General features: G+C 36.9%; 1 protein-coding gene across 12 annotated transcripts in view; it reads right to left on the reverse strand.

Moving 5' to 3' along the window:
• The window catches only part of DMD (dystrophin), a 2,259,748-nt gene that overhangs the window by 294,081 nt on the left and 1,938,026 nt on the right, over positions 1 to 27,641 (reverse strand). For all 12 annotated transcript variants that reach the window (XM_036992000.2, XM_036992004.2, XM_036992005.2 and 9 more), the window contains one exon: positions 7,843 to 7,989. In XM_036992000.2, coding sequence (XP_036847895.2) covers positions 7,843 to 7,989 — 147 coding nt within the window. The remainder of the gene's footprint in view (positions 1 to 7,842; positions 7,990 to 27,641) is intronic.

Consider the following 27,641-nt stretch of genomic DNA (forward strand, 5'->3'; position numbering starts at 1 on the left):
GCACTGTGATGCCCTTTCCTTTTTTAAGATATTGAGAATGCCCTTGAAAACTAGGCTATTCTTTTTTGGGGTGAGGAGGCCGGACTCTGGAACATCTGGGCGATGTTACTTTCAAGGTTACCTAGGGAATTTCAGTCTCATTCCTCTTGAATAAAGTACAATTAGCTGTAAAAACACTGGAAACCACACCAATCAAAATGTCTGTAAGCTTGACAGTACACTTTGACCTTTGTGTGTTTGAAGGGCTGTAACTATCCTGGACGTCTAGATTTTTTTTTTTTAACAGAGATGAGGTTAGGCATAAAGGATTGTTCTCTCCTTGCTGAAAGGATGTTTTCCTAGAACTTAATTGTCCTCTTTTCATGGGTCATGCTATTCTTAATATCAACAAATCCTTCTGTGACCTAACCTTTTCAAAAACAAACACATTCTTCTTTCCTCTTTGTCCTTTCATTTCCTTTACCTTCTGCTTTTTAAAAACTCCTGCCAGTAAGGACATCAAACAAGATGTTAGAGCGACATCTTTTTATAAGAGCTACCTGCAGTTAGAATGTATTTGTTTTTCCTACATTTCTGCAGTATTTTTGGATCCTGGCTTCCAATCTTTTCAGGCCTGTAGGGCCCTTATTAACATTCCAAGACTTAAAGGATCCATACATGATAGAAGTACCACTTGGTATCTCCGTTAACTGAGAAAAAGTGACAAGCTGATAAAAACCTGTGAGTTTAGTAACACAACTGCATTTACTTATTGATGAAAAATAGTGGCATATGGACAAGATAATTTTGTATTCAAGCTACAGACAGTGCTTGATGTGAAAATATATTTGTAGACTTCTCTATAAAGCTCTGTTATCCATAGTTTGGGAACTAATTTTTATATGTGGTCACAGATCAACATTCTCTCCCAGGAGCTTGGTAGAAAGGCAGAATCACAGGCTTCATCCAATAGCAAAGCTTGTTGGAGCACAGGCGGGGTTAACAGGTTCAGCAGGTGAGTCTTATCCACACTAGATTTTTGAAAACCACGTTCTGGGCCAGTACTATCCAATAGAGATACAATAAGAACTGCATATGTCATTTTAAATTTTCTAGTAGACACATTGAAAAAGTAAAAAGTAACAACCACTGTCAGTTGTTTTACTTGAAGTGACAGGCTCACCTTGTCATTTTCAAGAAAAGTACCCAAGTTTGAATGATCATAAGAAGGAAATGAGTGAGAGTAATTATAATGATACATTGTACTTAACCAAATACAAGAAAATATTGTCACTTCAACATGTAACTGATATACAAATATTAATAAGATAGTTTAAACTCTTTTTTTTTTTTGTACTGTGTGGTTAAAGTGAAGGTTCCTGTGGCCAGGATTTCCAGCTGGCCCTGGCTGACTAGCTCACTACACACGTGTGGGCAATGAATTGTTATTGACTCTATATAAAGAGCTCTGCCCAGTGCTCTGGGCAGCCCGGTGGCATGGCTGCAGAAGAGCAGAGCAGAGGCTGGAGAGGTGGCAGCACCGAGGACAGAGACTGGATGGCTGCACGGGTAGAGAGAGAGGCCCAGAGGATGGCTGTATGGGCAGAGAGGCCCAGAGGCAGAGACCGGCTGGCTGTATGCAGACCTGCTCTGAGTGAATGGGATTCTAGTGATTGACCTGCCACCATGGAAATAAAGTTGGGTATAACCCTTTCACCCCAAGAACGTTCTACTGTCATTTCTTTGGTCACACTGAATCCATGCAGAACTTGCCTGGGGCTGAAACCCATTGGCAAGACACTTTATAACACCCTCAGTTAGTAACAGGTCCACATTATTTGCAAGAGCAGATGGTGCAGCTCACCCAGGCACCCTGCCTACAATAAACCCTATAATGCAAAATGATTAGTACAGAATCCTCAACAACAATAAAAAAAGAAGAGTGTGAAGAAAATATTCAAAATCCATCAACACATTTAAAGGATCAAATCCTACGCTCAGTGATGATAAGGATAAACACACACATATATAGATAGAAGCCTGCTTTAAAAACTTATCAAAGTAAAGAGCATAAGCTGCTCTGTTGGGATTTTTAATTTCTTAACTAAAAACCTGTTTTTTTATTGAAGCCATGCAAATATTTCTATTGGCCAACCAAACATGATCCATGTCTTTGCATGAATTTTACTGATCTGATTACATAGACCAAATTCCCAGTCAAAAATGACTGAAGAATTTGTAAACCACACATCTGAAAAGATACTACCTTTATGGCATTAGTGTTGTATTAGCATGTATGTATTTTTTGTGTATAAGCTGGGCCATTATAGAAGAAATTTTTAAAAAATCCATCTATAAAGTTTGCTTAAGATGGCATAAGCAGTAAAGGGAGTTTTGGTCAGTATGTCCTTGGGCCAAACAGGACAATTACAATGTCTGTTTGGTACATAGTAGATGAGTAATCGGCAGTGATTGAATGAAAGAAGGAATGGAGTGTGCAGAAGATGAGGGTCTAGATCTTTGTGCTAAGCAGTTACCACAGAGATGTGATGATGGAGCATAAAACTGTCTGCATGACTTTGGAAGAATCTAAGGAAACCTTCAAAAACATATATAATTCATGATACTATCATTAAATATATTTAAAGAATGTCATATCCGGAAATGTCTTCACATTCACTATTTTTCTTTTCTATTAGAATATAGCTGACATACAGTATTATATAGGCTTCAGATGTACAACATAATGACTCAATAATTATATACATTACTAAGTGCTCTCCACAGTAAATGTAGTTACCCCCAAGTTACCATACCAGGATTCTTATATTCTCTAGTCTCTATGTTGTACTCCCGTTCTTATGACTAATTTGAAGTTTTTACCTCTTTATCTCCTTCACCTATTTCACCCATTCCCCCCACCCCTTCCCTTGCTGACCAACAGCCTGTTGTCAGTATTTATGGTCTATTTTTTTTTAGATTCCACATGTAAGTGAAATTGTATGGTATTTGTCTTTCTCTATCTGGCTTATTTCACTTAGCACGATACCCTCTAGGTCCATCCACATTGTAGCAAATGGCAAGATTTTCTTCTTTTATATGCCCAAGTAGTATTCCATTGTATATATGTGCCCCTTTTTATCTTTTCATCTATCAGTGGCCACTTGTGTTGCTTCCATACCTTGGCTATTGTAAGTAATTTTTCAATGAACACAGGTGTGCATATATCTTTTTGAATTAGTGATTTTGGTTTCCTTTGCATCAATTCTCAGAAATGGGAATGCTGGGTCATGTGGTATTTCTATTTTTAGTTTTTGAGGAACCTCCATAACTGCCTTCCACAGTAGCTGGATCAATTTACATTCCCACCAACAGTGTAAGAGGGTTCCCTTTTCTCCACATCTCAGCAACACTTGCTATTTACTGTCTTTTGGATAGTGGCCATTCTGATTGGTGTGAGGTGATACCTCATTGTGGTTTTGATTTGCATTTTCCTGATGATTAGTGATGTGGAGCATCTTTTCATGTGCCTGTTGGCCATCTGTATGTCTTCTTTGGAAAAGTGTCTATTCAGGTCCTCTGCCCATTTCTTAATTGGATTATTTGTTTTTTCAGTGTTGAGTTGTAGGAATTCTTTATATATTTTGGATATTAGCCCCTTATAAGATATATCATTTGCAAATATGTTCTCCTATACAGTAAGTTGCTTTTCATTTTGTTGATGGTTTCCTTTGTGGTGCAGAAGACTTTTAGTTTGATGTAGTCCCACTTGTTTATTTTTGCATTTGTTTCCCTTGCCTGGGAGATGGATCCAGAAAAAAACTACTCATGCTGATGTTCATGAGATTCTTGCCTGTTTCTTCTGAGAGTTTTATAGTTTTATGTCTTACATTTAGGGTTTTAATCTATTTAGAGTTTATTTTTGTGCGTGGAATTAGTGATCCAATTTCATTCTCTTACATGTAGGTGTCCCATCTTGCCAATCCTGTGTATTGAAAAGACTGTCTTTTCTCCATTTTGCATTCTTGCTTTTGTCATATATTAATTGACTATATATATATAATACAATATTTTTCAAGTGATTACATTCCATATGTGCTATAGTCAGTAAAGCACGTACTCTTTATATTATAGTGTATTTGCAGCTTCTGTCGCTGTCAGTGAGTTTACTCATGATACAAAGAAATGGTTAGAACATTCCTTAGTGGTACTTCCCTATAGTACTGTGCTTGGTGAATAAAGAGCATGACTAAATGTGTGTGCACTGCTTCAAAATTAGAAAGGTTTATCACCAATTTAGATTCTTCCCATTAGGTTTCATTACTCATTTCTAGTGGATCAAATATTAGCATCAGTTCTGCTTTAAGAGCTAATTCATTAAAACCACTTTTGGTTGATTTCAATACAGCTGCTGAATTCTAAAGACAATGAGGAATATAATGCTTTATAATTTTATATTTGAAACTACAGGTGTGATTTTAAGGGGTACACTGAATTGGGATCATTAATCCATTGGTTTGTAAAAGGACTATTTCAAAGTTAATATCTCTGAGAATCATTTGAAAAAGGGAAGCATGAAAAAAGTGAAGTATTTCAGACCTGCGTTGCCTAAAATAGCCTTGAAATATGATTTTGTTATGTCCAAACTTAATAAGAATTTGAGCAGAGTCACCAAAAAGGGCATGGGAGTTACAGTTGCGATCTGATTCAGACTGACAAAAGCCATGTGACTGTAATTATGTCACTTAATTTCCCTCAGTTTCCCTACTTGTAAAAGGGAACGTCATCATAATACATAATCATAATATTATGAGGATTATATGAAATAATGTTCATAAAGTCTCTTGGTAACTGTAAGGAATGATGGTTTCCTGCACCAAAAACACATTGTCAAGTGGTCTAGCAGAAACATTTACACTAATGCGTCAACTCTGAGGGATAAAACAGGAAGTTTTAAACAGGCAAACCAATGTCTCAGTACTTCTACTTGTGGACTCAAAATAACTTCAGGGCTCCCTATACACTATATTTCTGTTGACAGATAAGTTGTGATTGGGTCTTACTCTGCTGTTGATGTTCATATCTACATGGTTTATCTGTTTCTGTCATTTTGACTGATACCACATACAGCTAAAAAGCCAGGATGGCTTTCTTTTAAAATAAAAATTAATGGATCTTGTAAGTAAACCCAGGATATTGTGATATTAAGCCGACATAGTCTGGTAGTATGGAGGTCTATTTCTTGTGCTACAGTATTTAGCCCAAATTTAAGCCTGCTCTTTGGTTTACATTTGTCTTCCCACTACTCCAATGCTCTATTTCTTAATTTTTCTTTGTCTTAGCAGACATAGAGGCAGAGAGGGACTTATTTTTCACTGTGATTTTAGTTCCTGACATAGCATTGAAAGTGAATAGATTCTTTATTTTTATAGAAACACAATGTCATGATGTTGGGCTCAAACTTCTCTCCACAGAAGCTGGGTAATGGTTTAGTCTCACATACATTCTTCTAAACATAAAATGTGGTAAAGTTATTTGATATGAACCTCTTTTCTTGCTTTGTTCACTTTCTGAGCAAGGACTCACATTTTCAGTGTAGGAGAGTGGTTAGAATTATGGTCAAAGAAAAGAATGGCATTGACTTGACTCAGTTATATGCAAACCAAAACCCTGGATTTATCAGATTTCTGCTAAAAATACTTATTAAGCATATCCTTAAGGTCATGTTAAAAAATATGGTGACATGTGAAATTTGCCACAATAAGAGCATATACCAGAAACTGACTGAACTGTTTAATATGAAAAGGCAGTGTTTATGTTGTTTTGGGGACACAGGGTTTAAAAGTTAGAATTATACATGGAGTAATGTAATCCCAACAAGCCACATCTGTTTTATGAATAGAGGGAGTAACTCTACTGATTCTAAACTAAATTTTGTCATATGTGTCTTCCCCAGATACCCTGATACCGAATCAAGGACTGAACCAGATATGACCTTAGACAAAATGGATTGTCTTATTTTACAAATGAGGGAATTGAGGTTGGAGGACGATAAATGGCTTTCCCAACATGGTCAAATAATAGCTCAGCTTCAGTTTGAAGTCAGGCTTCCCAATATTTACTTCAATGCTCTTTTTACTATGTCACACTATCTCCTCTCCTGTACTTCCCTATATTTATAACCAAGTCATTATTCATTTTAAAGGACAGGTACAAATTAAGCTATTAGTATTTTGTCATAGTTTACATCTAAATAAATTGTACAACTATAATGGATCACTTAGCATTGAGTTTTTAAAAAAGTTTTCCTATCACTTAGAATCTCTTGACTTCATTTATAGGCTTACATTGCCACTGTCAGAAATCTCATACCACATTCTGAAAGCAAATGCAGCATTCAGCTCTCTAAAAAGAAATTTTAAGATATAATTCAAGAGTGCTTGAATGGAACAAATGTGACCCTTCATTTTCCTTGGACATTTATTACCTTCCTTAGTTATGCTTAAAATGAAAAACATACTAAGGATGAAATTGATAAGTTTTTAATAGTACTGAACTGCTATGGAGCAAATAGACAAAGAAAGGCATGTACTCGCTTAACTATACTGTCTTGCTGAGTCAATGTCACTTATAACCATCTGTAATGCAAATATTTCAAGACTACCCATCACAGCAAGAATTAAATTATATGAGATCTCAAGAGGTCTTGAATTTGGAACTTGTCTTTATTAACAATCCAGCAATTCTTGAACATGACTTTCAATCACACCCCTAAATGGACTGCCAATAGGAAAAGTAATCTGGCCTATCATTATTTTTCTTATTAAAACACTAAAAGCAAATATTTTTAAAAGCCAGTTTCCTCTATGTCCTCAGAGCATACTCTCTGCATCCTATGAAACTGGAAAAGGAGAGAAAATAATTCTCTAATTCTATGGTTAAGCCAGTTTTCGGGTTTGGGGGTATAGTGCAGTGTCCTTCACAGAGGAAACATAGAGACCCACCTCCATCGTTACATTTTCTGAGTTCTCATTTATGAGCCATGTACTGTATTAACAACTCCACCCGAATTAGTTCAGTTAATAGAACAGCAAGCATGTTAGAGAAGAGGAAACGGGCAGGTCAAGTGACTTAAGGTCACTCAGTAAGCCTGATTCTACAACCTGTATGCTCTAACAGTAATAATTGTAACTGCAATCATACCAAGAGCTGGAATTTATACAGTGTTTACAATGTAGCCAGTACTGTTACAAGCACTTTCCATGTATTTTGACTTACTCATCCTAGTAACAAGTCAATAATTTAGAAACATTTAATATCCCCATTTTATGCAGATGAAAGACTGAGGCAGAGAAACATTAAAAAACGTGCACAAGCTCCCACAGCCAGCAAGTGTGACCTTGAGCACGCTTACATTCCCGTATTTATTATGCAAACTGATGAAGACTTACATGTGTTGCTTTGTGATAGACATTCTTTCTTTAAAAGATTTTAGACTGTATCTTACCCATGTCTTTTGTTTAAATTCGGACTCCAAAAGGAAAGATATTTTAATCATCCAAGCAATACCAGTACAAAGTAAACGGCGTGCCCCTAATTTAATTCTTCCACCACAATCCAGCACTATGTTTCATGTTTATTGTAAGGAATTATAAAGTCTAACTTTAAGCTATTTATGGAAATTAATATTAATAGGTTTGAAACCATGTATATAGGGACTTATTAAATAATATAAAATACCCTACACTCATAAAATATCATGACTATCACATGCAGAAATTACTTCCATTGTTCCTGACACCGAGCTTTATCTGTCTATTCTCTTATTGTAATAAGGACCTGCAATGCTCATAATGGGCCTACCTGCAGAAGCTTCCATCTGGTGTTCAGGTCTTCCAGAGTGCTGAGGTTATATGGTGAAAGCTGAATGCCCAATGTGGTGAGCTGGCGAGCAAGGTCATTGACGTAACCTACATTTTCTTTAAGAGGTGCAATTTCTCCTCGAAGTGCCTGTGTGAAAAAGTCAAGGGCAAATTGGAAGATGAGAACATATAAAGCAAAGGAACAGACACGTGGGAAGTGCAAGATATCTTACTCTATTTGGGCTGCAACACCAGTAACTTTTGCTCTGTTATGGTGGTATTACAACAATGAACATTTGTGAATTGGTGAACAATGTTTAGCGAGCCCTTCTTAGGTGCGTAATCCTGCGATGAGCTCTATCCACACATAAACCAATTTTATTCCTACATGATTTTATTCCTTATGAGGTTGGTAGTTGGAAAAATCTCATTTTACAGGTGAGAAAACAAACTTGGCGAGGTCAAACCATGCCCAAGGTCCCAGGGTCAAAACTGAGGAATCCGGGATACATACCCAGGTTTGCCTGCCTCCAGAGTGCATATTCTTTTTTTTTTGAGAGGGCATCTCTCATATTTATTGATCATATGGTTGTTAACAACAATAAAATTCTGTATAGGGGACTCAATGCACAATCATTAATCAACCCCATGCCTAATTCTCAACAGTCTCCAATCTTCTGAAGCATAATGAACACGTTCTTACATGGTGAACAAGTTCTTACATAGTGAATAAGTTCTTACATGGTGAACAGTGCAAGGGCAGTCATCACAAAAACTTTCAGTTTTGATCATGCATCATGAACTATACACAATCAGGTCAATTATGATTATTCGTTTGATTTTTATACTTGATTTATATGTGAATCCCACATTTCTCCCTTATTATTATTATTATTATTTTTAATAAAATGCTGAAGTGGTAGGTAGATGCAAGATAAAGGTAGAAAACACAGTTTAGTGCTGTAAGAGGGCAAATGTAGATGATCAGGTGTGTGCCTATAGACTAAGTATTAATCCAAGCTAGACAAGGGCAACAAAACATCCACGGATGCAGAAGATTTCTCTCAAAACAGGGGGGGTGAGGTTCTAAGCCTCACCTCTGTTGATCCCCAATTTCTCACCTGATGGCCCCCCTGTGACTGTGCCTGTCTTAGGTTGTTCCCCTTGAGGAATCTTACCCGTCTCTGGCTAACCAGTCATCTTCCGGGGCCATACAGGGAAATGTAAAGTTGGCAAGTGAGAGAGAAGCAATATTGTTTGAAAAGGTTAGCTTTTTACTTTTTTGCAGATTTATGCCCTGTGGCTTCTATGCCCAGCATTTGTCTTGATGTATCTTTACCACTTGGAAGAATTATGATACTTGGTAATTTTGATATGAGGCACGAATTCTACTTAGGGGTTGTAACTATGAAGGAAGAAGAGAAGCTATAGAAGTAGCAGATGGAAGAAAACATGGGAAGATTGATTATTTCTTTGACATATCTTCTTGTAGTGTAACATAAGCGTGTATAGGTTTTAAATTACTAATTACATTGCGTGCACACATTAACATAATAGGAATACAGCTACGTAACCAAAGCAGACCTACAATTACCAGCCATATCCAGTGAAAACAAGAAAACCAGTTCTGAGTGCATATTCTTAACTAGTACACTATACACCTCTCCAAAGAAAGTCCGGACTGACAAAGCAACAGGAAAAATACAGTGCTGCTAGATTCTAAATTCCACTCATCTCACAACCAGAAATGGATCCTTTTTTAAATAAATAAAAAGATATATTCAATCATAAAATATTGCATTCATTCTTTGCATCAGCTACAGAATAAATGGATTCATTTAGAGATGAGGGCATTTTGTCAAGTCCTAAGAATGACTTCCTAGTCTCCTGGTATTTTAGTCCTTGCAGCAATGACTTAAGAAGGTTCTCATGGGCTTCTCAGCTGTCTCTGAAGCACTAGAGCGGGATTCTCTGATGCAATGCATCATGACAATCTGTTGAGCAGAAGCACCCTATGCAGATATGGGAAGGATATTACCATGCATCATATCTACCCTATCGAGACGACATTTATGGATCTTTAACATGATGCATGATGTCCAAATGTTCCAATGAGCAATTTCTAAGGGACAAATTCCCTCACTTAGAAGAACAGTTTGCTTAATGTAATCTCTGTGCACAAGGACGGCATCACATCCTTGGCTATCCGTGATGTTTTGATTTGCTTGATCTGGGCAGGTGTTATGTCTCTGGTTCACTATGTTGATAAAATCATTGTTTACACTGACTTCATCTGCAACCCTCCACTTCCCTCCCACTGCAAATGGAAGGAGCCAGTATGTGCATTCTAAACAAGAATAGCATTATTCTCTCAAATCAACCTGAAATATCAACTGTGGTATTATATAGAGGATAAGACTCTTAAATAGTTCTCAGATAATAGTAGACATTGTGATATCATTCTGTTGCATGTATAGTCTTTCCCAAGTGGTCATTAAACTATTAAAGAACCATGGGGTTTCTGGTGAAAACATTCTGGAGCTAGACAGTGATGATGGTGGCACAACCTTATAAATATACTAAACACCACTGAATTATACACTTTGGGTGAATTCTACACTATGTGAATTATATATGGAAAAAAATAAAAACAAAGAAAAAGAAAAACCCTTCAGACTGTACATACCCATGCAAAAAATCATTTCTGATGTATTCCTCTTTAGTGAATTTCATGTCAGTGGAATGCCCTAGGAATTTGTCTGAAACTAAGAATATTTTTATAGGAATTGATAGTAAATAACTAGTATTCTATTTCCTTATAGTAAATACATGGATTAAAAGAATCAGGATAAGTGCCCAAGGTGAGAGATGGTTAAAATCCATCAATGTGAATTCATATCTCCAAAAGGAAATGATCCATAATTACTTTGTTTGGCGTAATAGAAAGGTAAGAAAACTGACTTCTTAAATGTCAACGGGGAAACCTGGATAAGGACACAATTACAAAATGGAACCATGGTTTCTGGATGATAACATGTGTTTCCACTAACCACAAATGAATGCCGTGTTAGGAGGAACTGTAAAAAAGAAAAATAAGTATTTTTGAATTGAGTGTGGAAAGGACAACTGTAAAATATTAGGAAAGCAATCTGAAAAACTTGGATTCTATATTCAGAATGCTTCACATGTTTCCTGATGGACTTTGTCAATATCAAAGCAACTGGAACTGGAAATCAAAAGTTTGCACTATCAATGGGACAGATGGAAAACTAATCAGTGATTCTACATGGAAAGAGAAAGCCTTCACAATAATAAAATGTTGGTGAGGATTTTAAGATTGAATAAAATGTTTAAGACATATTTTTTATAATTCCTTGATTTAACTGACTTTTTCAATTAACTGTTGAATTCTAGGTTGTAATCGAGTTGGAATAGAGGGCATCGCTTACGTTTTGACAACTACTATTTTACTGCTGCTGCTACTGCTACTAGTATTATCATTAATTAAGGAAAGAAAAAAAACATGTTTAACTTAATCTGAACCACTAAATTCTGGTTAAGTAGTAGGTATGATTGGGAGTCCGTCAGTTGGTAAAGAGGTAAGTTGGTGTAAAGGTTCACTTTGGGAAGATACTGTGATAGGCCTCACCAGACTGAAGAACTTTAGCCAGCTCAAAATCATCATGAGGACAGAGAAAAGGAAAGAACTGGTGGTAGAAAAGGAAAGAACTGGTGGTAGAAAAGACGAAGAGGGAAAAAAAGGCAGGAGAATGCCCAAGTCAGTTTTCCCCTTGGCCTTTGACCTAGGTTCTGGCAGCAGCCTCCTACCACCTGAGGATGGCTCATTGCTGTAGGGTGTCAATGCCTACAACTGTATATTACATGAAACATGACTCCCAAACATGGACACACAGGACGTATGTAAAGAGTGAATACAGGTATCATGCCCTTTAAGCAGATGTAACATTGGGTTTTGCACTCTTCCAAATATTACAGCTTTTAGTATTGCACAAATAAATTCATGTTTATTAAACATTGAACATAAAATGTCAAAAAGTACAGTTAACTCTGAACAATATGATGTGCTATTTAAATGCTACCAGAATTTCATTAGATTTTATTCTCATTTGGAAGCAGTAAGTGAGAAAACATTGAAGGGGGCCATTATACTGTGGGTTTTCTTTGAATCACTTAAACATCTGGAATACGTTCTCCATGAACGAGCAAACCAAGTCTAATTTTATTATGACTAGTTTCATGCAGGCAGAATTTTCACTTCATTAAATGTTGTCTGATTATAGATATAAAAGTACTGATTTAGAATGACATATAAGTCTGATATGTCAAGTTTTTCTTCTTTCTATGAAATTAAATTGCCTGCCAGACCTTTGCTTATCCTTATGTAGTTACAGATTTGTTCAAATATAGATTTAGAATTCTAGTCATCAACTACATTGCAACAAAAGCAAGCAATTGTCTATTAATAAAGGAATGCTATTTCTGAGGGAGCAGTTTTGACTTAATAGTTAAGGGACCGTTCTCCAAGGGTCACAGGTCAATCTGGAGGGCTGGGAAGCTTGAGTTGAAAGATGTCTACTTTGAGGGCCTCCAAATCCTCTGTGAAATGTGAAGTAGCAGACCTGGCGAAGACTCAGTGTGAGAGGAATAGGCACTGAATGAAAACATGAGTTAAGACTATGTGGGAATATTTGAATTTGTTGTGATAGAGACTGTGGGAGGGATTTGACCTAAGAAAACTAGGGAGGTTGCCAGACAGGGTCGAGGGCCCATTTGACGCTGATGATCCAAATTTTTTGGCAGAACCAATCTGCCCAATTTTCTTTCTCCAACAGTGTTCCCTGTAGGCATGGAGAAAACAGTTGATCCTCATTGGCAGTTCTATCAGGTAGCTGTGGCACACTTACCAATGAGAGAGTTTCAATTGTAGCTGGAATGTGATTGAAAAACAGACTGTGGAATCTATACTGGATTAGGTGGGAAGTGAAGCAAGATGAGGCTTGTAGCTAGGGGTCAATGATGGAGGGCCAGGACAGTCCAAGAAAGGCCACAGCAGGAGTAGCTGCACAAGCAAGAGAGAAGGAAAGGAGGCTCTGCATTGCTTGTGTGAGCTCTACCATTTGTGAGTTGATTTATAAGTTACGTGATGTGATATATATGTGACACATAGATAGAGCATTTTGCTTATGTATTAATGGTGCTACTGGGAGCCTGGAAAACTTCCTTTCTTCGGAATGTTAAACATTCTTCCTGAACTCTGAACTTCCTAATTCATAGAAGTCCTATCTCACTTAACCAGGAATTCAAATTAGTAGGGTCTGATGATGAAATGCCATTCTAGGACTGTATATACTGCACAGAGAAATTTACATTACAAATACTACCTTCAAAATGAAGTAGTGAGGGGAAGGAAATGGAAATCATATCCTGCAAATATAGCTCTTTAGTACTGGTATTAGGGCTCCTGCATGTGGCTCTGGGAAGGCCTCAGGGAACCTAGGGCCCAGAATTTGGAGGCAGGTACAGACCAGCTGTGTTTTGCAGCTTCTGCATTTCTGGATGGGAATATCATCTTGATGGGAGCAAGTGCCTGCCCCTAAGGGCCAAGAGAGTCAGCAACCATATCCGGCTTTGCCCAGAGGATGAGAAGCCCACTGGAGCCTCTAAAATACCTGGTGGGTGGTTGGAAATGAGCTACTCAAATGTAGTTGGACCAGTAACAAAGAAACACAGATGAGAGGTAGGCCAGCCTTTCACGAACTGCATCAGGCTAGGAGACTTCCACTGTTATCTGTAATTCTTGGTTCTTTACTCTGATTGCTTCCCTGCCTGGTGTGGTGCCCAGGATGTAGGTTCAGCTTTTGTCTCAGGTATCTACTGTGTTAGACGCAGAGTCTGAGTGCTCTTAGAAGAAGGGGAGTGAGAGAAGCAGGAAGACAGAACAAGAAAGCTCAGTAAGGACATGGTCTCAGCTGGAGGCCTCCATCGGCCTGATCCCACGCGGAGCTCTGGAGCACATGTTATACCGTAGTTGGTTCCATCTTGAGACAAAAGGGTTGTCCTTTTCTACCCCAATGTCAATCAGTTATTGGCCACTAGCTCTCCCCTGGTGGTCTCAGGGAAAAAAGGGTGCTATAACTTCCCAAGCAAGGTAGCTTCCTTTTGTCTGAGGAAGGTTTTCTCGGAAACTATGTAACTATGAATCTTTAGCAGACAACACTGATTTGCTGGGGAATGAGTGTGTATCTAATGAAAGAATCAGCCTGGGGTGCCAACAGCTTCCACTACATAGACTAACTTCTTCCAGTTGCCCAATCTTTACCTTGGAATTTGGATGTCAGATAATTTTTTTTTGCAAGTGGCTACTTACATGAATGCTCATGACTAACTTTATGAGGCTATCCTCTATGTTTCCCATAAAACTGAGACATGCCAGTGTTTCCATAAAATCAAGTCTTTCATTCCTGCCAAATACTGAGAGAGCGTGTGGAGCTAAGATACAAAGGTAGTTTGCAGACTGAATAACTGCATCCCTCTGCCTTGAGTTTTTATGGAAAATGATCTCTAGTTTCTCTTTAGTATCATTTTTGCCTCTGGTAGACACATTCCTGATAATAAAATATGCCACTGAAAACATGTACTCTTTTTTAATAGAGACAGGTCTGCATTCCACCTCAGCATCAGTTTTTATTGTGGTATCTTGAAGGCAAGATATTATGCTGTTCCTTTTCATTGTTTTCCTTGCATTCAGTTTTCCGGGCAATTCTTGTATGTTTTCATATTTGGGCATGATCACTTTTGATAAGCAAACTTGAATAACGACATAAATAATGAGACAAACTCACAACCAATGACAGATGTAGCATGATCAGAACGACTTAGGGTAGGTTAAATTAAAACACACACACACACACACACACACACATTTTTAGGAAAACAATGTGAAGTTCATAGGCATGAAGGAATTTGGTGCTTTTACTTCCCAACCAATTATTGGTAATTATATTTTAAGCATGGTTTCCCCTCAGAGTCACCGGACTTCCAAATTTGTGGGACTAAAAGAATAGCAATTAACTGCTGTGTTTTTTCCATAAAGAATCCTCATTTATATGAAAAATGATCTCTAGTTTCTCTTGGTATTATCCAAAGAGAATGCATATCCAAACACAACACCATAAATTACTTTTTTAACATTTTCTCCTTTGCATCCATCACAATTCTTCATCTTGCACTACATGGCTTCATTATGAAGCTTAGAATCCTAACATCCTTAAAATAAAAGCTGAATTATAGCTTTACCACACTAACAGTGTCCATTTTCTTTCTTTTTTATGCAGTTACTTCATTTTGCCTCCACAAACACAAACTGGAAATGAGGGACATGGCAGAATTGATCACAAAGGACAGGCTTTTACTTACAAGAACAAGTTGTACACATCTTAGTTACTTTAATTTCCTTGGAAACTTCTTTCTATAATCCTAACTCTCACTGCTAATTATTTCCCCTTTATAGAAAAAAGAAGCAAACCGAAACACTGAAAAAACAAGAACATGTCAAGCTTTCCATAGCTTTCTAACGAAACGATTAAAACAAATAAAGTAGTTCATGAGTACTTTGCAGAGGCTACACGCAAAACAGACATAATTAAAACAAAAAGGTCTCTAATGAGCATAAATAACTCATTTACACAGGCCATGTTTTTAGGCTGCCAAGAGAAGAAATGCCAATATTTTCTTTCCAAGAAATTTTAATTACATGTGACAAAACATCAAGCAAAATGGCAGTTAATGAAATCTATTTACTTATTTTAAAATAAGTAATAATCCATAAACCATGAAAAACATCAACCACATATCAAGGACATTGATATTCCAATTCAGGGGTTATGTTAGGCAGATTAAGTTTTACATTTAACAGTTGTTTTGAATTTGTAAACATTGCTGCCAGTCTGAAATGTTCATGGTCTGTGCCTACATTTGTCACTGCCATTGTCTGTGACAAGAGGTGCTGTCTGGTCTCACCTTCCCCTACAAGGCTTAAAACCCATCTGGGTTAGGCAGTGATTCTCAAATAACAGGACATCATGATCACACGGAGGACTTGTTAAATTGCTGGGTCCCACCTCATTGTCTTTGATTCAGTAGGTCCAGGGTGGGCTTGAGAAGTTGACATTTTTAGCAAGAACTTAAAAGATGCTGGGTTCCTAGAACTCATCAAGCTTATTCTTGACTTAGACCCTTCGTGCATGCTTTTCCCACAGCCTGGAGTATTACATTTGAATTCTGCCCAGCTGGCTTCTATTCATATACTTCAGATCTCAATTAATGCAACCATGAAAGTGAGCCCATCCCTGGTTACCCAATCTAAAGAAAGCTCCTCCTATTTTTCTCCCTCTCAGCACCCTGTTTTCCTTCTTAGCACTGACCACAATTTGTAAGCCTATATTTATTTGTTATTTATTAATTCATTGTCTGTGTCTTCCCAAGATCCTAATCTTCATTAAGGCAATTATATATTCATTTTTTTTCACCAGGATATGCCTCCACCTAGTACATGATAATCCCTCATTACATTTTTATTAAAGAATAAACAGTCAAGAGAATTAGGCCTTTTTGCATTAATTAGTAATAATTGAGACCAATAGCTATTCTCAAATTGGTTTATAAACAGTTTCCTATAGAATCTGACACTGAATTCCTAAATATAAGAAGAGAAGCTGCTTATTTCCTTCAGGTTCCATATGTGAATTCTTTAGATCTATTACAGGACTTAATTTATGTTGGAGCATGTGCTGATTTCTGAAGAATCTCTAACCCTCTGAGTAAGAACATAAGATTCCAGTTTTTGGTACCAACCAGGGAGTTTCTGTAAAAATGGAGCAAGTGGGGAAAAAAGGGGGAGTAATCTATTTAAGAAAAATATGTTCTGCTCCTGGTGATTCAACTTGGTGTGACCTTCTGGAGGGCATTTTGGCAAGACTGAATAAAAGCATTAAAAATATTGATACTGGGAAAGATGAGAACACTACATAACAGGGTCTCTATGTAGAGTTGTATAATGGCTTGTGAAGGTGGATGAAGTCCAACCCGGGCTCTACAACTGAACTGGGGAGTCTTGACCCAGGGCTGGAGATCTCTTTGAAGAGGGAGGTATTTTTTTTTTTTTTGCTATTTTGCCCAAAGAAGAGGCTCTCACAGGGTCTGAGATTATAGATTATCCTGGGGTTGAGATTATCAATGACCTCTCTCTCTTTCCACCTCTGTCTCTCTCTCCTGCCTCTCTCTCATTTTGGGGGTTTTCTACTAAAGAAAAAGTTCTTTTGCAAATATCTTCCATGCATTTCCTCTTGTGTAAAAGGAATGATAACATGGACACACCAGGGCTGTTGTAAAGATGAATGAGAAAGTTGAGTCTATTTCTCCTTCTTTAACTCCACCCACAACCAGTTAGGTATTGTCGGGCAACATGGGGGATATAAAGTCACACAAGGTCCCACTCAGTCTAGTTCAGGGAGACTCTGCAAAGTAGTGGGTAATAAGTTCTTCCATGAGAGAGCCACTGACTAAGATCCGTTTTGGGTAGTTGCATCTTTGGAGTCGCCTTCTGATATCACCCCGGAGGGAAACCTGTCTTCCCTCATTCCTCTGTCATGGAGCTTTCTAAGGTCTCCTTGAATTAGACATTGGCATGTAGGTACATGGAAGTGATAAAGGAAGAGGAAGCAGGGTGTGAGAAGGAAAGATATTTGCCCAGAGCTTGGACAAAGTGTAAGAGGTAGGAAAGTTTTATGTGTTTGAGGAAGAGCAACACAATCTTTAATAAGTCGAAGCATGAAGTACAGGAAGGTTGTGGAAGACAAATCATGGGTGTTTACTTGGAGCAAGGCTGTAGTGGTTTTGAATGGGCTGGCCTTTGCAATGCAGAAAATGAAGGTTTCTGTAAATGAGGAATGGCATTTTCTCAGCAACTGTTAGACTTACTTGTTACTCACTTGAAAACACTTATTTTATAGGCACTATGTACTAGTATATATGTAGTATGTGTACATCTACTATGCGTTGGGAAAATGGAGCTCTCAATACTCACAGTCATTAGCAGAGAGAGACAATTTAGTGGGTTATTTAAAAAAACAATGCAATCATGCTATGAGAAGCTGTGTGATGGGGTTTGGAAAGTGCAGAGAAGGGTACAAGGCAGGTTAGGAGAGACACCCTGAGTAGATAAGGTGGCTGAAATCATCTGTGGAGGGGAAGAGAGAAGGCACGTTCATCTGTGCATGGTATGTTCAATAGGAAAACCTCAAGCAGATTGATGTGAGCTTGTGTTCATTTTGGAAAGGAGAAAAAAAGTGAGAAAGGGTGTTTTGGAGATTTGGGCAAGAAGCAGCAATGCCAGAAACAGGACGGTAGCAAATGGGAACAAACTGTAGAATAATTTTTAAAGGTCTTACATTATCTGAAAGAGAGCATTTTTTGTCCTGTGCTTTTATGCATTCATTCACCCATTCCAAAAAATATTACTTAGTACCTATTATATGCCAGGTAGTGTTCCAGTCACTAGAGATACAGCAGCGCACAAAATAGGCCAAGTTCCTATGAAAGCAGCCTAAATCTAATGGGTATAATTTCATTTAAATGATGATTGTTATTATATAGGCTCATAAAGAAACAAATTCCAAGCCAAAATGTATCCATAGCTATAAAATGCCACATTTTTGACAAAGAAAATGCAGGACAAAGTATGGTATTATATATAGCAGTTCCCAAGAGATTCATTTTTTTCCATTGAAACAAATTAAGCTATCTCTTTGTGCATAAATAATGATTATTAGAGGATTCCAGGGTTTTGAGTTACCTGTACAATATGCTACACCTAGTTTGCTTTATAGTGGGCACAGTTTTTTAATTTTAGTTCTATGGGGAAGGTACTCGTTATGGAAAGAAAATGGAATTTTGCTGATTTGGTTTTCTATTCAATGTATTGTTATCAACTTAGAAATACTAAAATAGAACTGAATCAGAGATGAATATAAAATTTCCAAGAGTTGAGATAAAAATAATTAAATGGAAGAGGGCTGAAAAGGATTATAGAACACCCTTCAATATCCACTTTTATTTTCAGGTTATTGTAGCTCCTGAATTTAATAAATGTTTTCAGTCATTCCAAAATACTTTTCTTTCTTACAAATGGAACAACAAAAGAACAAGATAATCAACTACTTAACGTTCCATTAATGAACATAAATGGATTTCTTTACTAAAATCTATGCAACATTGTGTTTAAAAATTAGATTGGCAAATCTTTTATAATGGTTCATCTTCATTTCATCGTATTCTTGGGCTGAAAAGAAAGTCTTAATATATTTAATTTCAAGCAATGTTGGCCCTCCATACATATCAGTGGTCATTATTTTTATCTCAGAGCACATATGTGTGAGTGTGAAAGATCTAGCTTCTTAACTGGAGCCAAGAGTTTACTTAGTTTTTCTTTTTTTTCCCATTAATATATTGAGGACTTTTACTTTCAAGATATTCCTTTGATTTTTCTGATCACATCTTAAGATGAGATCTAAATTCATACCCTGTTATGTTCTATTATGACAAGTGCTATCATGATAATGTCCACTCAAGTACATGTGAATGATGAATAAATTACTACTTAGACAAATGTGTCTGAGTCAAGTTGTCTTGACTCTTATATACATTATCAATGTACTTAAATGATATTTCAAAAAAAAATTAAAGTCATTGGCCAAATCTACCCTTTAAAAAAAGTGATTAGTATTCAATGAACTAAGATATGCTTTAATAGTAACAGGTATTTTTTTCTTTTTCAAAAAAGAGGTATGAATTTAGTATCCTCAAAACTCTGTGGTAGTAATGTTGTATTGATTAGTAAAGGTGAATACTATTACAGTTGAAAAAAAGGGTTTAAAATCTTTACAAAAAATCTTTTCACTAAGATTTCAAGACGTTTTTGAAAGTCAAGGTGTGTCAGATTTCACTAAGACCCATTTTGCAGATGACACTCAACCTCCACTCCCCTGCAATTTTAACAGAGACAACCTTGAAAATATCTTCTTTCAACCTTTATAACAGAATGTCAGGGTGGTTCCAAAGGTAGTATTTTGTTCACTGTGTAAGCCAAAGGATCATTAGAATTTATACTCACCTATTTAGCTAATATTTCTTTAAACTTATGTTTTACTGGCTGCACAAAAGTCACCACTGCATTTGATAACCCTTCAGGCAATTCTGGTACTAGATTTGGGTAGGCTGAAAACAGTGAACCATTCTCTGGCTTTAGCCCGGTCCTGGCTAGAAATAGTGGATCCACCAGCCAACTGACAAGCAGTGGGTGAAGCAGATGAAATGTTGCGGGTGGCTTGCCCATCCTTGGGATAGACAAGAGCATTAACCACAGAGCAGGTAAATAGGTATTATTTAGTGAGGCCAAATAGGATTTAGGTTCACAACAATGTATAGAGTCCCAGTTGGGTTAACATGTTTTAGAAGTAGAAAAATAAGTAAATAAAATGAAACTCAGTGGGATTGGGCACTGGTTCTAAAAAACAAACCAGCTAGTGCTTACTTCCCTCATTCACTTTAGTTTCTATTTAATGACTGTCCTTTGGCATATATTGTTGCTTATAAATTTTCTTTATTCTCTTCGCTAACATGCTGAAATGTCATGTTAAGATCGCAATGGTAGGATCTGAATATTTGACAGGGAATAGTTCTAACTGAGCCCAGTGAGTCTACAGTAACGGGGAATCCCATGAAACATGACTTGTAAAAACAAGTGTGTTTTGAAATAGAACTGGCAAGCTCTTAAGTATATATGAAGAAGAAACAGTTCACAATAAAAATCAGTTCTTCAAAAGGAAACAGAAACCTATCTCAGTGTTAGATTCTCCAGCCTCATTCTGATTAAAAGATTTTGACATTTTGGGGCTGAAGGCACTGTGGAAACTTAATAAATATTGAAGTTTATAAATGAAAACATAATGATATGTGGACGAATTTTCCAAAACGTTGAAAATCAATATGCCCTTACTCTGCCTAATTCAGTTAACTCAATTATTTAATGTAGACTTGATATGTCTGGGTTTATACACAGCTATTTGAATTTTGCATTGAATGTTAATCAAATTACCTTTAATGTAAAATTTCCCTTATTTTGACCCCTTCCCCATCAGGATTCCAGAATTAGGGGGAAATTTGTTTTGAATGTCTACTATTCAATGTTAAAGCATATTTTTTAAGACATTTGTTTCTATTATATTTATCCCATAATTCTCCTTATGTATACCACTCATCCTATACCACAACTATGAATTTTTTCACAGGCATTTAATAGAGTGATTTTGCATTACTTGGGGGCAGTGGGGGGGGGGGTCCCTCTTCCCCAATCATTGTAGTTAAGGCTCTTTCCTACTTGCTTCTAGTTGCTCTCCCAGTTTCACTCTGCATCCGTCTCCACTTCTAGACACAAACATTTACCTTCTTTGGCTGCTCACAAAGCCTCAGTGGGGTGGGGAAGTAGGTCATACAATGCAGGAACTCTTGGATAACCTACCAGCTGTTCATATCTAGAAGCAGGTTTTAATTTCAAACAGTTTCAGTCTCCACCACTCTGAATGTCCTAGATTTCAAAAAGTCTGTTGACTCCTTGCTTATAATCAGTATGTTTGGCAGGGAATTATGAGGAGAATTTTTAAATGTAACTGTTGCAAAGGTCATTAACATTAAAACAAAGTGAAAAATTATATGACCATATATCTTAATTTTAAAGTATTAATAGTGGCAAAGTTAAGCTCTGAGTCATCCGAAGCAACCCCAAAATTATACAAATTATACAAGTGCTATTAAAATGCCAGTAGGAAAACTGGAATAAATAACCGTGACTGTTTTCCCTAAGACAGATTTGGAAAGAGCAGGCTATTATTCATTTCAAGGTTTTGTAGAAACCTATAGAAAACTATGCTCCATACCTAGACTATCAGTCACTCACAGGAGGCCACATATCTGCGTTCATTTTTAAATTAAATGTTCTGGATGTTGATAAATATAAAAGGAGTAATAAATGGTATATTTATTACTTATAATTGAAGAATTACTAACAATACACTGTATATGTGTTTATATACATATACCATAGCTTTACTATGAAATGGTGGTTCTCAAAGCATCCCTAGACCAACAACATTACCATCACCTAGGAACTGGTTAAAAATGCAGATTCTCAGCTCTGCTTCTGACCTGAATCTGAAACTCTGCAGAAGGGGTTCATGAATCTGGGGTTCCACAAGCCCTTCAGGTGATCCTGAAGCACACTAAAGTAAGAACCACTGTCAGAGAAAATTTAGGATATTCTCAATGACTATGTCTGGATAACGTGAATCTCCAAATTCATAAATACCTGATAAATTCAGATACTGATTATATGATCATAAGGCCAAAGTCTCTTATAAAGCCATTTTCTTATTAATAATCACTTTCTTAGACTTTTTCATGAACTTTTCTGTTCCACTATCAATGCCAATAAGTACCTAGAAGGTGGGGTGAGGGGAGGGGAGGGTTTCCGTACAGAAATAAAATTTTCATCACTTCTAAATTGCTGCATGTGTGAGAACAAAACAGCATTGAAAAAGCCATGCTGAGATATGGAAGCTGAGTGGATGACTAGGTTCGCTTGCCAGTTGTAGGGGACACTTTTTCTGGCCTGGGCATCCATCCACCAGCTGCTGTGACTGTTGCTACTAATGTCTCACAGCTGTCTCTTCTTCAGAAGGATGACCTTTGCTGATGGCAGCTTCCTAGCCCAGGAGGTGACACAGATCTCTGACCTGGGAGCTAACTCACGTTGCCAGTGGTGTGCTGGAGCAGAGCCCAAGCATCAATTGTATGCTTCGCTTCCCAGTTCTGCATTCAGTGAGATCATGTTGGTAGCTTCAGTCAGCCATGGTGGGAGTATTTACACCACAATTGGAAAATGCTACAAACTGGAGTTCACTACACCCCAGAGCTAGTTGAAAAATATTTACTAGCATACTGCTGGGCACAAGCCAATGACTGGCTCGGGTATGAAAGGCTAACTCTACTGTGTGGTTTTCACTCCAGAGCTCTCTGTCTGCATCAGGACATAAAGCTAGATTTTGCCTGAGATGGCATACTTGCTTGGCTCTTTCTTCTCCCTTATTACACTTCCCTAACTCCTGTACAGGCTTCTTCTGAAAGCAGACCGTCTACAGATCATGTGTACTGAGACTCCTGTTCTCAGGGTCTGCTTCCAGGGCACCTGACCTATAACATTACTTAAGTCATTAGTTAAGTGACTGCTTGCTACACAGAAACCTCAAAGCACACGTGTTCAAAATTACAAAGAGCTACAAGTTATGGACCTTTTGGGTCACAATGATCAGATGAGGATGCAGAAGAAAAATTTGAAATGGCAAGGATCTACCTTGGTGTATGTGTATATAAAGGAAAGAAGTTGATGGAAACGGATGAGGCCTGCACAACTTGGGCAATTTTCATCTCATACTTCTCAAATTATCCTTTCATACCACAGGTGAATGTGCTGGAGGAATCCTTTCCTTTAAGATTTTGGAGAAAAACACTTTCAGATTAAAATACAACAAATACACTGTGGAGAAGATCACAAAATTGACAGAATTTAAAAAATAAAACAAGAGCCATCAACAACATTTCAGGCTCAAGGAAAAAGGAGGTAAGCAGGTAGAAGGGGAAGATACCAGGTTTCATCTCCTTGGGTAGTAAGAGAACTGAAGTAGAAAAGTTTGCCAAGCACTGTTTTAGCAAATGCTGTTGATAGAAAAATCCATAGTACATACGAAATATAACTAAAAGTATTATTTTGGTATAAAAAATCTTAGTATGCAAAGGTTTACACTTTTCTTAGGTCCTATTAAAATGAGAAGGTTATGTTAGTATCATAGGTGCCTCTGTTCTCATAATACCCATAAAACTGGTTTACCAAGAACAATTATTTGATACCATTGGTTAACTTAGTTACTGTAAGGCATGACATTGGTGCCAATGTTAACTGCGTAATTTTGAAGATTGCAATTGCCAAGCATGGTAGGAATGCAGCAGGAGTCCACTCCTGGGATTATTTGCTCTTAAAACATTCCTCGTTGTGCTTCTGGTAGGAGAGTAACATAACTGAACTTTAAACTTGGTACAAATTCGTGGAGGTCAAAGGAGAAAAAATATATATATTGGCCATGTGTTTCCATTTTCTAAGGAAATACAGAATTTCAGGTAAATAAATAACTCTCACATTGTAGAACGGTTTCTAGTTAATGTGATATATGCATATATACACACAAACTAAGAAAAATTCTTGCTCCCTCAGTTTGGCACTAAACCATAACATTCCCAGGAAAACTAAGATGCCATTAATACAATTCCCAGCACTATTTTATTCATGGAGCAAATTAAACCTTCACACTCGATAATGAGGTCAGATTTCTCTATGTATAGGTTTTAATCATATAAATATATGAATGATTGAGTTTTCAGATCCATTAATGCTGATACTATATTATTTAAGTTTTTGTTTTGATTAGTCTTTTATTACCTAAGACTCTTGAGGAATGGTATTTATAATTATTACCAGCTGCAAATAAAGCTGGTGGAGTAAATCCTCAATAAACAGGATTGGTGTATTAAAGGATCAGTTTTTGATATGGTTGTTTTCAAAGAGCAGGAAGGATAATATTCTTTGGAGAAATTTTTATTATCTAATTAAATACTTCTTTACTAGAATAACGTCAGATGAACTCATTAGCTGAACATTTTGATTCTCCATACTCTCCTAAATATCCCACGACCGGAACAGGAGCCGCACAACTTTGATTTAATGCACTAACAATGGAAACCAATTCTAGCTCCTTCTTTTATCACAGTGCATCAAAGGAATACAAAGAAGTCCAAATTAAAATAAGTTCGATAATAAAAGAACATGTTCCTTTCCAACTGTTCTAAAGCCTTTTCCCATCTTTAAGCAAAGTTCACTCAGTAATTATCTTACTTATGAAAGTAAAAGCAGAAGGATGTTTCTCTTATTAAATAAATGGCTCTTCATGCTTTGAATGTGGAAGTCATCTTGAAACAGTCAAAAAGAAAGTGTGTTGAATGCCATCAACTCATTTCCTCCCACCCACTGTTTTAAATTGTTTGCTTGGTTCCAATGTACACCACCCTTACATAAGCTGTTTATGAAGAGCCAAATTAATAGTCTTTGCAATTGTTTTCGTTGGAATTTGGAGAGCTGACAAATGAATTAGTAGAAAATGGCAATTCTACATGAATTAGCTTTTAAGTCTCCCTAAGAGGCTGATGCAGAACTTAATAAGAGACTTATTAGGGGAAGTAGGACAACTTAATTCAGATTGATTATAGACTTCGGTGAAGACATCTGGGGTTCAAATGAAACTGAAAAAGAACTTATATGCACTTCAAAGTATGCTAAGCAGATGTCTGGAACAATTACTCTGCACTGGCTTTTCAAAAGTTTCAAAGGCAGGATGGGAACAGCATGGCAAACGAAGGTTCTATTTGCCTAAGTTGAGGTAGCAGCTTTGAAAACACACACAGTGCCATCTAAAATCAGATGCCTTGGGTAAGGAACATGACTCAACATTGCTGTCCTAACTAATTTGCTTTGAGTTTTAGAAACAAGGCAGGAAATGAGAAAGAATACATGGGAACGAATAATAAGCTCTCCTGACAACACTAGCTTATTATTTATTTTACATTGAACAAATTATTTGGTCAGGATTTTTAAGATGACTAATTCTGACTTTAGTTTCTAAGCTCTATTAAGGCCAACAGTGACCATTCTATTTGAAAAAGCAAACACAATGCTTTTAAAGTATGTATGTGAGACTTTATTATAATATGCCTTCTTATAGCTGTATTCCCAGATATTAAAGGCCAAATCATATGCTTTTAAACATCACAACTACATGCTTTGAAAACTAGATAAAACTCTGGCAACTCCATGTGACAGGTAGTAGTTTCATATTTAACCTAGGTTTATAAAAGACTGCATCTTTTTTGTTTGTATTTTCTTCTCCATCAAAGGCTTTCTTAATCCACATAGCATTTGTATAAACAACAAGAAAAACAAAAGTCTCTACAAATTTATTAGCAGTTAATAACAAAATATTAACAAACTTTCCTCTTTCTACTATGGGCAGTACACCTCGCTCATGATGGAGATACCATGCCTTTATTCAGTTGGCAGAGCTTAATTATTTTTGAGTCACTTTTAAGGCTGCTCTGTTTGTGATGGTTCTGTCTGACTATGCATCCCCTATCTCTGTACGAAAAGATTATCAACTTCCTCTATATAACTTACATATAAGAAAGGATTTGTGGTTGACTTATATAAATGACAAATAAAACACAGTTTAAAAAATAGTAATAAAACATTAGAACCAGGGTTAAGATAAGAAAATCTGTAAGGGAAGACAGAGTTGTCTGAACATGGCTAACAGCTTCCTGCTTACCAAAGTGAAAATCAAGTTCTAATATGTAACATCACATTTCATATCACCTATCAGAAGGAAACATGCTTGGTTTTCTCCGTGTCAAATTCTGGGATAGCATTTCTTTGACAAATTTCTCAGATGCACCAAGACACAGGGACTCAGGATGGTAGGTCTGAAGAGAAGCATTTGCCAGTTTTCTTCTTAAATTTTTAGATGTGAATATTGAACATAATCACTCAGGATGGCATGGCGGCTTCATCACAGGCCCTGGTACACCACATGCTTCATTACATTTTCCTCTAATTAACTCCTAAAAGGTCTAATCAATATATATCATCATAAGAAATATAAGCAAAAACTCACAGAATCCCTGTCCCCAACCTTTTACAGTAAGAGAGGTAAGTTAAAAGTCTGATTAAAAAATGGAATACGCGTAACTACGCAAGTGTGACAAATTTACATATTCCAAGATAGCAGCTTGGGAGAGTTTAACTAGGGTTATGTTGTGAAAAAGTATGTTTCATGTCAACAGGCAAGAGCAATGAAATATTCTTGGCTCAAGAATGATGAGCCCCTCTGGGTGAAGAAACTGTGGTAGATTAGAACAAAAAGAAAACTTGGGAAAACAACAGCTCAGCAACTATTTCATACAGGGACTGAACTTAAGAACGAAAATGGCATGTGAAGAATCTAGGTTCAAAAGTTATTCTACTTCATTGAAACCTGCATATATTCCACTTGTAGATCTATGTACAACACCCAAGCAATTCAAGGAGTTATGCTTATTCCCCATCACTACAAGGAAAGTAAGAATATTTATTGAGTCACACAAGCCCTGGTGTTATTTCCAGTAAAATGAGAAACCAGAATTCTGTCATTAAAATACTTGATAAGCAGTATAAATCATGAATTTCAAAAATAAAGAGGCATTTAAAATTTAAATTTTGTTTTGTGTTTATTCCTTTGGAAGCTGTATTCAGAAGGCTGAGAATCTCTTAGTGAGCTAAGGAGTGAATATTAACACTATGTGCCTGTCTTTTGAGTTACTGTACATACCCTGTCCTGAAGATGATTAGCTAGCAATAGTGCCATTTCCATAGTGTGTCAGGACTTAGCTGTTGTTGTTTTATCCATTCTCCAAACCCAAAAGCCACATGTGCTTAGGCAATGATACAATGCTAACTCCTACAGAAACACACTTTCCATGGTTAATTCAATAACTTCTTTAACAAATAAGATCAGAATGGAGGTGCATACT

The sequence above is a fragment of the Manis javanica genome, chromosome X (genome assembly GCF_040802235.1).
Source record: "Manis javanica isolate MJ-LG chromosome X, MJ_LKY, whole genome shotgun sequence".
NCBI classification, from domain to species: domain Eukaryota; kingdom Metazoa; phylum Chordata; class Mammalia; order Pholidota; family Manidae; genus Manis; species Manis javanica.